The sequence below is a fragment of the Natrix helvetica genome (assembly GCF_964273705.1).
Source record: "Natrix helvetica genome assembly, chromosome: 2".
Taxonomy (NCBI): domain Eukaryota; kingdom Metazoa; phylum Chordata; class Lepidosauria; order Squamata; family Natricidae; genus Natrix; species Natrix helvetica.
In genome coordinates, this window is record NC_138552.1 from 150,492,781 (window position 1) to 150,505,788 (window position 13,008).

At 43.5% G+C, this 13,008-nt stretch overlaps 1 protein-coding gene across 5 annotated transcripts in view; it reads right to left on the minus strand.

Annotated features, from left to right (window-relative positions):
* The window catches only part of ATP6V1C2 (ATPase H+ transporting V1 subunit C2), a 33,113-nt gene that overhangs the window by 4,932 nt on the left and 15,173 nt on the right, over positions 1-13,008 (minus strand). For all 5 annotated transcript variants that reach the window (XM_081943251.1, XM_081943249.1, XM_081943247.1 and 2 more), the window contains 7 exons: positions 12,883-12,974; positions 11,953-12,051; positions 9,048-9,116; positions 7,831-7,923; positions 3,391-3,484; positions 1,531-1,628; positions 698-827 (listed from right to left, as the gene is read on the minus strand). In XM_081943251.1, the coding sequence (XP_081799377.1) occupies positions 698-827; positions 1,531-1,628; positions 3,391-3,484; positions 7,831-7,923; positions 9,048-9,116; positions 11,953-12,051; positions 12,883-12,974 (675 nt within the window). The remainder of the gene's footprint in view (positions 1-697; positions 828-1,530; positions 1,629-3,390; positions 3,485-7,830; positions 7,924-9,047; positions 9,117-11,952; positions 12,052-12,882; positions 12,975-13,008) is intronic.

The window sequence follows — 13,008 nt, forward strand, 5'->3', positions numbered from 1 at the left end:
GGGTGGCCAGCTCAGTGTCACTCAGGGGCACCTGTGTTGGCCTGTGTGCCAGCAAAAATGGGCTCGTGAGCTCCATTTTTGGCTGCAACGTCCTGCAACCCTCTGCCACAAAAAACAGCTCAGGATGCCTATCCACAGCCCTCCCGAGCTCTATTTTTGATTGCAATGGCCTCCTGCAACCCTCTGTTAGCAAAAATGGAGCTCCGTTTTCATTGGCAGAGGGACCACGAGCTGGTCCTTCGCTGTTTCCAGGGCAGCCCTGCGGGCCAGATCTAAGCACCCCACAGGCCGGATCCGGACCCTGGGCCTTTAGTTTGACACCCCTGCTCTAGGTCTTCTGAAAACCGCATGGCTGTTACAGGAATAAGGTAGGCCAATTTAAGGGTAGGGTAAATGCAGCCCTGGAAAACCACACAGTACTCTGCTGGGAAACTACGATCCTTTTATCAAGTGGCTCAGAAGTTCTGGGAGTTGAAGTTCATAAGTCATAAAGGGGCCATCGTTCCCAACCTCTGCTGTAAATAATTTATTACCATTTATTCAACAGCCTCCTGATTGGTAGGCAGAAGGTGGTGTCAAAAATGAGACAAGGGGAAGGGTCCGAGAACAGGAGACGTTGCCTATTTTGCCCCATGCTTCCCACACCTTTCTTCGCCATCTCCATCTTTAGGCAGGCCACCTGCAGTGCAATACTTACGTCCATTAGGCTGGCTGCTGCTACTTCGTCCAGATGCTTGAAAACGGCATTTAATACTTCTCTCAACCTCTTCATAGATTTCTTATTAGGCTGAAGTAGCATTGCCTGGAAGTTCACTGGTAAACCATACCTTGAACGGATGCAATGGAGGTTAAAGTGGAAGCAGCAAAATGCAATTCAAGGAATTTTTACTTTACCTATCTATCCTCATTTTGCTTTTGGTTGTGACTAGGAGTTTTTAAAGTCTTAAACTGCATCAAAGATTGTTTATTTTCCTTATTAACTCTTATAACATTTGCCTAATTAAAGGTAAAGGTAATACGCACGTATGCGCTAGTTGTTCCCGACTCTAGGGGGCAGTGCTCATCTGCGTTTCAAAGCCAAAGAGCCAGCGCTGTCAGAAGACGTCTCTGTGGTCATGTGGCCGGGATGACTAGATGCCAAAGGCGCACGGAACGCTGTTACGTTCCCACCAAAGAGTGTCTCTATTTTTCTACTTGCATTTTTTACATGCTTTCAAACTGCTAGGTTGGCAGAAGCTGGGACAAGTAACTTGAGCCTGTTACATGACACTAGGGATTCAAACCACCAAACTGCCAACCTTTCGATCGACAAGCTCAGCGTCTTAGCCACTCAGCCACCGCGTCCCTTATTGCCTAATTACAGTCTGTTTATTCCTGGAATGTTTAAGAACCCACTCCGCAGGCTACCTCCAAAGTATGTTTAAAATCAATGAGGAAGTTAAACTGATCAACTGGGATATGTAATGATCGAACGGAGATTGTGATTGGCTTTAGGGGGGGAAATGTAACCTATACATTTCATCTGTTTACCTGAGGACAGATTCTGAAAAAACTCTTAGCGCCTTTATATGGATCCAAGCCACAAATGCTTCACTGAAGTTCACCTTCAACCATCTCAACAGAGGACCCTTTAATGAGTAAAATATGGTATCAGACAACAGAAGAACTGTAAGTGTATTTCTCAAAGGCTCTAAATTGATAGACCAATTTTTTGAAAATTTTCACAATTTGTGAGGAGCAATGAAATCCGCTTTCTTAAATTAAACCCAGTCTTAAATTACTTTTCGGTATCATCATGGTCCTACCATACTTAACCTAATTGTGGTCCTGGGGCCCTCCCAGCAAGGTTGCAGCTAATCTGATTCAGCATCCAGTGATTAAAAAGCAACTCCTTGGAAGGTAAAAAAAGAGTTGACATAGCAGGAATTTGACATCCATGTGGAACCTGTCATTTGTGGGCTGCATATACCTCCAACCCTATTTTATGGCCTTCAGAACCTCCAATTATGCCCCCAAATTCCACTTCTACTTCACTAATATTCAGCGATGGCATGTTTTCATGGGTTTCGTGCAAAATAAGGTCTGTGGAGGCTTCAGTTACCCATTCACTCCCTCAAAATCCAAGCCCTCCAAAAATGGGGCAAATGTGATATTAGCCAGTGACTCAAGTAATCAAGCCTCCTACAGTTTATGGTGCTACCTCTGGCTGGGGAAAGTTTGCAGGAGAACTAGCCAACCTATTTGAATGGTGTATCTTGGATCGCATTCTGTTCACCATTCAGGGGATAAAATGATTCCCCCAGGCATTTGAAACAACATAGCAATCCAGTGCTGGAAGGGACCTCGGAGGTCATCTAGTCCAACCCCCTGCTCCGGCAGGAGACCTTATATCCATGATGGCGAACCTATGACAGGCATGCCAGAGGTGGCACATAGAGCCCTCTCTCTCTGGGCACGCACGTCATCGCCCCCAACCCAGCTCCGTCGCGCCTCCCACTGTCATCTGTGGGACCGAATTTGGGTCAGGAAGTTTATACAATGTCCATTGATGTTGTTATTGGGGTGCTAGTAGTTGAGAATGGGGTCACTGTTTTATCTGTGGGCACGGGGGCTTCTATTTTGTGGGTTGTATGCTGTCCAGGGTTATTTGTGCAAGGTGGGTGGCCATATTAAATGAACAACATTAGGTAACATCCATTCACAGGGAAGATATTAGAAAATCCCATTCTTAGAAAATTGAGTATTATTTTGGACTACATATAATATCATATTAGAACACTATGTTGATGAGAGGAAACTGCACTGATTTGTGCCTAATAATGTGTCCATGCGTGTGTGTGTGTGTTTGTGTGTTCATGCATGCATCTTTGAGTCAGTGTTGGCTTTGGCAACTGCCTGGACAAGTCCCTGCAATTTTCTTGGCGAGGTTTTTCAAAGGTGTTTGGCCCTTGCCTCATTCCTAGAACCGAGAGAAAGTGACAGGACCAAGGTTAGCCAATCAGCTTTGAACCCCAACCTAGAAGTCACGGTCTCCCGTTTTCTTATCTGGTGCTTTAACCACTGCAGCAAACTGGCTCGCAAACACACCTGTAAACATAAACTACAAGCATAATAGTTGTATTCACAATGTATTAAATTTGGTTCCTTTGCAAACCTGATTAATTTATGGGCCAGTGAGTCATGCGGATTATGGCAATGGATTAATTCAGCAATCAGGTTAAGTGTGTTGTGTGAACAACACTTTCGGATAATGAATTATCTTGGATATCATCCCAAGAATATGTACAGCATTTCTGGGCAAACTGTTAATAGTGAGATCATGTGGTAACTTAGCAAACAGCAAGTCAGGCACAGAAGTCAATACGGACAAACTTGAAGAAGTTTACTTACATACTGTTGTTTCTTATCAGAAGCTAATTTCCTCATTTCATCCTTTTCACACTTCAGTTCTTTCTCATCAAAATAAAATTCCCGCACCATGAACCTTTAAAAAAAAAATCAGTGTTAGACATTCAGCACGAGGGCTTTGAGAAAGCTGTTTCCTGCCTGAGCTTTTGAACATAAATGTTCAAAACCACAAAGTACAGCCTAGCTGGGAAACAAGCAGGGGTGGGTTCCTGCCAGTTCTAACCTCTTCTATAGAAGAGGTTACACAAATCTACAGTGCCGTTTAGAACCGGTTCCAGCTCCCTCCCCTCCGCCCGTCCGCACATCATCAAAATAAAGAGCGAGAGGAGGAATTCTGGGAGTTGAAGTCCGCAAGTCTTAAAGCTATCAAGTTTGAATACCCCTGGTGTTTTTTTTCTAAAGGGTTAGGGGTGCAAGGGTCTTGTAACTTAACAGCTTTAAGACTTACACACTTCAATGCCAGAGTTCCTGAGCCAACATGACTGGAGGAGGAATGCTGGAGTTGAAGTCCACAAGTCTTAAAGCTGTCAAGTTTGAACACCCCTGGAGATTTTTTGTCTAAAGGGTTAGGGGTGCAAGGGTCTTGTAACTTGACAGCTTTAAGACTTGCGTGCTTCTAATGCCAGAGTTTCTAAGCCAACATTTTGGTGCTAAGCAAGAGCATTGTTAAGTGAGTTTCACCACATTTTACAAGTTGGCCATGCCCACCCAGTCACATGCCTGGCAAGCCACTCCCACCCAGTCAGATGGCCAGCAAGCCACTCCCACATGGTCACATGGCTGGCAAGTCACTCCCACAAAGCAGGCCACACCTACAGAAGAGGTTCTAAAAAAATTTGAAACCCACCACTGGAAACAAGGTACGTTTTGGCCATGTGGGAGTAAATCATATTAGACCAATTTCCAAAGCTTTTAGGAGCTCTTGTCATCCTTAATAAGCTTGCTTTATTTTCAGCTCTGTGAGCCCCTGCGATGCATCAGACTGGAAAAACTGACTCATTAGCTGAAGTTATGAAGGATTTCTTATTTTGCTGTATATTCTATCCTTCCTCTCTGAATTTAACAGCCATCCTGTTTGTTTGGTTAGCCAGTGGTTCCAATTCAGTCAAAATAAGTGATGATTTAGGCCAGCAACCACCAATTGGTGGTTTGTGGACCACTGGTGGTCCATGAGAAAATGTTGGTGGTCTGCAGAAAAATTATTTGCTTTTTAAATATTACACTAAATCAGGAGTCCTCAAATTACACCCCCTGGGCCGGATATGTGCAATGAACGCTTGGGTTGCTACAGAGAGTCTCCCCCTTTGGGGTCTTTTTGTGCAGGTGGCAGCACGGCAGAAATTCTGACATGGGGTCTGCTTCAGCCTCCTGGTGCGGGGCTTTGGGCGAAGGCTAGAGGGAAGCGCTGCTGGTGGTGAAGAGCCGGAGGGCCTTGTTCCAGTGGGACTGCATCATGGCCTGGAACTGCCTGACCATCTCAGTCCGCTGAGCCTCCAGGGTCCGGTACCAGGCCTTGCAATCCCACAGGTCTTCCCTCTATGAGCCTATGCTCATAGTCTTCAGTGAGATGTTTCTCCTGAGCTTCCTTCTCAGTCAGATCCAATTTGAAATGAGCCAGCTATTTTGCCAACTCTTTCTTGTGGTGGTTGCTTAGCTCCAACAACTGCTTCCTATTAGGGCCCTAAGGAGCCCGGGTGGGCAGGCGAGGAGTGGCTAGAGCGGGTGACGAGTAGAGGTTGGTGAGGCGCCCCTCGACATGGGTGACATCAAGTTGGCCACATCCATCCAGTCACATGACCACCTAGCCACGCCCACCCAGCTGGTCATTAAGCGGATCATATTAGTTGTCTGCGGGATTTAAAATTATGAATTTAGTAGTCCCTGAGGTCCAAAAGGTTGGAGACCCCTGATTTAGGTTACAGAGGCACTATTGGAGGCGGGGGGTGGGGTCATCAAAAGGCCAGAAGACAGGCCCAATTGAAGCCTCATTCCTTTTATCACAGTGGTCCCCAACCTTTCTTTTGCGATAACTCCCCAATATCTTTTTGGATGTCTCTCCCAATGGATGCCTCCTTAGGCAGCAATCCAAAACGTATTTGCATGAGAATTGCGGGTTCAAACAGGCATTCGTACACTTTTACTGTGTGCCTAAGCAGAGTGTGTTCTCCCACAGATACCAGATAGTCCTCGATGATTATGATAGTAATGGAGACTTCCCATCACGGTCTTGAGTCGTAAAACAGGTCACCCATGTGGTGGCCCAATTTCCATGGCCGCTGTTAAGCGAATGCCATAGTCATTAAGGGAACTAATAGCTTACAATGGGCTGGCTCCACTGAAAACCAGAAGCCCGTTTTCAGCAAAATTGTAAAAAGCAGTCATGTGACTACCGAATGTCAAAAAGAGCCATGAATGCAGGCTGGTTGCTAAGGGCCCAACATGTAGTCACATGATTGTAGGGACGACTGTCAGAACTTCAGGGTAACAAGTGTCCTCAGGGAGGTCCATTGTAATTTTGAACAGTCACTAAGTGATCTTCATAAGTTGAGGACTACCTGTAATCAAAACCTAGCTGAGAGGGAGATCTCATACAGTACACAGAAGGCAACTCTTCTTTCCCTTAGCATCATATGGAAATCTGCAACAGTGATGGCATTACTAGCAAAAGTTCTGTTTGTAACTACTGTATTTTTCAGAGTATAAGATGCATCTTTTTTCCTCTAAAAAGAGGCTGAAAATCTGGGTGCGTCTTATACACTGAATACAATATTTTTTGCCTCCTGAAGCCCCATCCCTTCACCAAAATGGCCATGCATAGCCTTATGGAGGCTTTCAGACAGCTCCTGGGGACTGGGGAGGGCAGAAATGAGCAAAAAACTCCCCCCCCCAGCCCCCAGGAGCACTCTATAACCCTCCATAAGGCTATGCATGCAATTCTTTTTGACAACAAAATGGCCCATTTTCGCGCAAACAGGTCGTTTTCTGCTTGTTTTGGGGGGGCCACCCCCCAGGAGCACTCTGCAAGCCCCCCGAAGGCTATTCATGCCTTTTTTAAAAAAATAAACAGGCCCATTTTCGCAAAAAACAGGCCATTTTGGGGAGGTTTGCAGAGTGCAAAAACTTTTTCCCCCCTTTTGGAAAGCTGTAGTTAAGAGTGGTTGATGAGAATTGCATTGATCAAGTGCTGTGCCAGCAGAAGCAAAGTTTTAGGTGCTACAGGTTGTCAGCACTTTCCTTCTCCAGCACATGGATAAATACACCTGGAAACATCTACCTGCCTACTTTCTCTCTCTCTCTCCCTACCTACTGTATTTCTCTCTCTCTCTCCCTCTATCTACCTATATACCTACCTACCTACTCTCTCTCTCTCTTCCCCTACGTACTATATTTCTCTCTCTCTATTTTTCTCTATCCCTCTACCTACCAACCTACCTACTTTCTCTCTCTCTCCCTACCAATCTACTGTATTTCTCTCTCTCTTTCTATCTCTCTACCTCCCTCCCTACTATATTTCTCTCTCTCTCCTCCCCCCCCTTTATCTACCTACCTACCTACCTACCTACCTAACTACTCTCTCTCTCTCCCTACCTACCTACTGTATTTCTCTCTCTTTCTTTCCCTCTCTATCCCTCTATCTACCTACCTACTTTTTTTAAAAAAATGCCTCTTCAACACCTGGGTGCATCTTATACTCCGGTGTGTCTTATACTCCGAAAAATACGGTAATGTGATTCTACAGAAGGGGTTGTTTCATATAACTGAGTTCCTGTTCAAAGTTTAGGATTATTCAAGGTTTGATACCTTGAATAATATAAGCATCAAACATTTGAAAGTGATCAGATTGTTTAAAAAGCCATGGCATTTAAGACTGTTTTATTTGTCATGCATTCCTCATTTATGTTCATTGAAAATATTTGGCTAAGATTGATGTTTTAAAACCATTTTCCTCTCTTTTCTATCTCTTCAGTGTTGACCCGGATATTCATTTTATGAAAATATTCTTAAAACAGGTTTAAAAATCTGGTTAAAACATACATGAATGGTTTGTCCTTAATGTAAGATAAATAGAAGTCCATCCATATAGTAGACATTCCCTACATCAGGGGTGTCCAAACTTGGCAGCTTTAAGACTTGTGGACTTCAACTCCCAGAATTCTGGGAGTTGAAGTCCACAAGTCTTAAAGTTGCCAAGTTTGGACACCCCTGCCCTACATCTTCAAGATTCATGGAGAGCAGAGAAGAATTTGCTGCCACCACTTCTGTTCTGTTGATGGAAACAGACCCATCCCTGGATCCAGCCCTGTGCAAATTATTCAAGAGCTCTGATAAATTACTGCACGGATGTGTCTTGTTTCATTACAGAGCAAGGGAAAGAGCCTGAACTATTCTGGTTTTGGCACAAAAGTAGAAAGAAAGCAGTACTTGTTCTCTCTGGCTTTGGTCTTAAAGTCATCAATCACTTTTCGGAACAGGGTGACTGTGAAGAGCCCTCCCTCTGTGTCTTCAGCGATCATCCTGGAAGAATCAAATGTGTTGGTCCAGTTATTCAAAAGCCTATCCTGCTTTTCCATGACAGGTGCAAAGCAATTAACAACAATGAGGGTGTAATTATGATTGTTAATAATTATAACTGACTGTAAATAGTAATTCTCAGATTCAATTTTCCTCAGCAGTTTCTTAATCTACACAATAATATTGTGATGCATACTCTATTGTTACACAAATTTGTTGTTTTTTACCTTTACATTTACCACCACCACCAAGTTCATCTGATTAACAGAAGGAACTGGGTCTTCAAAAAACAACTGAACACACATTCCAAAAATTGCTACCTATGTTCCCCTTCCCTTCCCCTCCTCCCCTTCCCTCTTCCCTTCCCCTCCTTCTTCTGCTCTTCTCTCCTCCCCCTCCCCTCTCCATTCCTCCTCCCCTCCTCTCCTCTCTCCCCTCCCCGTCTCTCCTCCTCTCCCCTTCCTCCTCTCCTCTCCTCCCCTGCCCTCTTCTACTTCCTCTTCTCTCTTCCACCTCCCTTCTCCATTCTTCCTCTCCTCCCCTCCTCTTCATCTCCTCCCCTCCCCATCTCTCCTCCTCTCCTCCCCTCCCCTTCCTCCTCTCCTCCCCTGCCCTCCTCTACTTCCTCTTCTCTCTTCCACCTCCCTTCTCCATTCTTCCTCTCCTCCCCTCCTCTTCATCTCCTCCCCTCCCCATCTCTCCTCCTCTTCCTCCCCTTCTCCCCTCTCCTCCTCTCTCCTTGTCCCCTCCCCTTCTCTCCTCTCCTTGCCAATAAAAAGCAACCTTGTTATATAAGAAGAAATCTCAAAAAGTTAAAGCCCAGCAGCTTTAATCCAACCTCCCCCAGCACCCTTTAAAGCTTTATGCAATGAGATAGTATTAATATTTAATACTTTTTAAAATAAGAACAAGAGATATTTCTTTTCACAATTTGCCACAATCCAAATTCTTTCTTTTTCGAAATTCCTAGCAGAAGAAGAGACTCATCAGTACCTAATCTCATTTAAGTTCTTTCAAGAGTCCCTTGCAATATTCATACTTGTGTGCTACCTGACTGCTTCCAATGATTCTGAGCAAAAAGTTGAAATCTGTTAAGAGAAACGATACAGTCCAAAAATTGTACTTACTTTGTAGAGCGAGGGACCACCATATCTGAGAGTGATTCATAGGTTTTTTGCCATTGCACATAGCTTGTTCTGCAACAAGACAGATTTTCTACAGCGTCTGTGTATAAACTTCTACCTTAAGTACAAAGATTGTAACTTCTCTGTACCGAAATTCAGAAAATCTTAGTGCCAAGTTGATAAGTGGGGGATGGGGGGGGGGGAAGACCACAAGGAAATAAATCCTGTATGACAAGAATGTTCAATTTCCATCAACTTGAGGCTCTAGGCAGCCTCTCCTGTGCAAAATTCCAGAAGTGGCTGAAACATACTCTGTTTCCACGAAAATAAGACCTCCCGGACAATCGGACATTTGAGCGCATGCGCTAAAATAAGCCCTTCCCCAAAATAAGCCCTTCCTGAAAATATTGCAACACAGCAGCAGCCATGAGGCGACCACACTCGCTGCCTCCTGCACCCCCAAAATAATAAGACCTCCCCGAAAATAAGGCCAAAAGAAAATAAGACCATGTCTTATTTTCGGGGAAACACGGTACTATTCAATCTCTGCGAGTGATGCATTTTACCTCATAACCAAAACTTATTTTTTTAAAAAAACCTAAAATTTTAGGCCCCAGTTAATCTTCAATGGGAGAGCACTGGGCTTCTTGAGTTGCACCTTTTATACTTTTGTTGGAGCCCAGAAAAATCTGGAGAACACTGGTTGCCCGATCCCCATTCCATATTTTTTAGGGATCAACCAGTTTCCAGAGTAAATAGCTGATGTTAAGAGGCTTGAATTGCACTCCCGAAATAGTCTTCCCAACTATGTTGACAAAAGTGAATTCAAGCATGGTGCAGGCCCCAAGATTTGAGAGGTGAAAATTTAGGGTTGATACTGAAGTTTCCATACGAGGCCCTTGCAGTTAGAATCCAGTCTCACGTGCACAGGAAGTCCTCTACATATGACTGCAACAGACCCATTACGGTAATATATTGTGATAGTATATATATATATATGTACATAGTATATATGTGATAGTAAAATTATTGTGACTTTTTTTTTTGCAGTGATCGTTAAGCAAGAGTGGCAGTTGTGAAGTGATCCCCATGGTCATTAAGCGAACCAGAGCTTGGTTTTGTGCAGTTTTGGTAAAACCCGGAAGTGTCAGGTTCTGATAAAATGTGGCCATGTGATTGTGGGGAATTGCAAATGGCAATCGTATTCCAAGCACCCGAAGTTCAGTCATATAAACAGGGAGCGGTGGCCTGACAGTCAGAACTTTGAAGTCTCCTTTTTTGGGTGTGTCATAAGTGAAGGACTGCATTTTGAAACTTATCTACAAGGATTCCATCATGCTCCTCCCCCCCCCTTCACCTCCATTTCTCTAAATCTACCTCAAGCAACTAGAAATATGATGACAGAGAGGAAGTGAGGTTAATGAATAGCCAGTTCTTTCCATGCGTTTTACTTTTGAATAAGCATGAACAAAAGATGTTCTATGCGTGTAACATCCTTGGATTTATTTTGCAAAGAAAAAGCAGCGTCTACAGTTTTTGAAAAATAAAGAAGTCCTCATTGCAAGCAACATGGTACAGGTAGTCCTCGACTTACAACCGCAATGGAACTCAAAATTTCTGTTGCTAAGGAAAGGCGGCTGATAAGTGAATTTCGCCTCATTTTTTTTGGCAACTGCGTTCCATTGCAGTTGTTAAATGAATCGCTACAGTTAAATTAGTAACATGGCTCTTAATTGAATCAGGCTCCCTTGTTGGCTTTGTTTCTCAGAAGCTCTCAAAAGTTGATCACATGATCCTGGGATACTGCAACCGTCATAAATAAGAGTCAGTTGCCAAGCGTCTGAATTTAGATCACATGACCATGACGATGCTACAACTGTTTTAAGTGTGAAAAATGTTCATGAGTCACTTTTTTCACTGCTGCTGTAACCTCGGTCACTAAATGGCACTAATGAGCCATGGTGGCATAGTGGTTAGAGTGCAGTATTGCAGGCTACTTCTGCTGACTGACAGCTGCCTGCAATTTGGCAGTTCGAATGTCACCAGGTTCAAGGTTGACCCAACCTTCAACCCTTCCAAGGTGGGTAAAATGAGGACCCAGACTGTTGGGGGCAATAAACTGACTCTGTAAACCACTTAGAGAGGGGCTGTAAAAGCCCTGTGAAGCAGTATACAAGTCTAAGTGCTATTGCTATTGCTAAACTAACTGTTGTAAGCTGTGGACTACCTGCACTTTGAATCTCTCATGTGGAATTTACGATATTTGCAATACATCACTTAACAAGCACAGCAACTTCATTACTAAGCGATGCAGTCATTAAATGAGACTTGTGACTGCAACAGGCTTATGATCTCACTTCTGTCTGCCATGGTTGTTAACGATTGTTAAGTGAAACGCCACATGACCACAACTTGCAATTTCACTGCCAGCTTCTCCATCGACTCTGCTTCTCAGAAGCCGGTTATGATACAGGCAAATGGTGATTGTGTGACTGCAACGGTCACAAATGTCTGACAATGCAAAATGCCCAAATTTTGATCATGTGGCCACAGGAATGGCTGCTATGGTTGCAAGAGCAAGGGCCACTGATAACGTTACTGTTTCAGTGTCATCATAACTTCAAATGGTCACTAAACAGGGCAGTCATTACACAAAGACTACCTGTAAATACATTCACAGTGTGAATTCGAGCAGAGCTAAGCTGAGGATTTTATTACAGGCAATAAACTCTCAAACCTTGTCCTTTTCCATTAACTCTTTGGTTAGTAGAGGACTTTCTATCAATTCATTGCATTCAAAATTTTCCTGGCAAAACTGGCATATAATGTATACAGAGAATTTTCTCTAAAAAAGTATTACAATAATTAATTATTAAGCCCATCCATAGGAAACCCAAATTTTCCTTACTTAGGAACGACAACAAGTAGAGTGATGAGATATTCGGAATTCAATACAAAGTCTTCTTTGTTCACTATATCCGTTAATGTACGGGTCAAAAGATTTCCTCTGGGGAGAAAAAAAAAGTCAGAAAAAAATCAATAGAGTATTTACCTACCACTGATACTTTCTAAGTGTTAAATAGATGCTTAATTGGATGATTAGAAAGAAAATGTTGTCTGGGAATTTTGGGACAACCTTAAAGCAAATCCATTATATTATGGTAAGCTTAGAGGAAATGGGCACTTTTGTTTACTCTGTTTAAACCAGGGGTCGGCAATCTTTAAACACTCAAAGAGCCACAAAGGTCCTAAATGGAAGCCCTCCCCGTTCAATTCTGGAGACGACTGGAAGTCCGGTTCCCCCCACCATAGAGTCTCCTCCTAGCACGACATCCTTTTTCCTCTACCTGTCCTAACTGAAAGCCCTATCAATTGTGGAGCCAACCGGCAACAGGGAACCGCAACAGAGGGATGAAACAGCCACATGCAGCTCCAGAGCCGCAGGCTGCTGACCCCTGCTTTAAACAGATTAATTAATGCAGATCCACTAAAGAGCTGATTAGAAAGGCGATTTGGTGTAATGGTTAAGGCCCTAGGCTAGAAACCGGGAGACTGTAAATTTTAGTCCCAAATTAGGCATGAAGCCATCCTAGGCCAATCACCCTTTCTTAGCCTTAGGAAGCAGAAAATGACAACTTGCTGACTTGTCCAGAGAGGCTAGAAGTCATCAATATTGACCCAAAAGCACAAAAAAAACCCTACTTCCTGATTAAGCCATATTACTTGTCTGTATTATTATATTCCCAATGCAGCTAACATGTTAAGACATTATCACAGGAAGTCAATATGCCAAGGCATACAGAAAACGCAATTCATTAAAACCTATCTAAACACATACACCGTTTTTCTTTCCAGATTCTGAAGATTTCCTTTGATGTTGTTGTAGACAGCAGCTCGGCTTTTCATGTCTGCTTCGATCTGTGTAATTTGCTAAATGTAAAGAGGAAATCCAGTTGAGCAACAT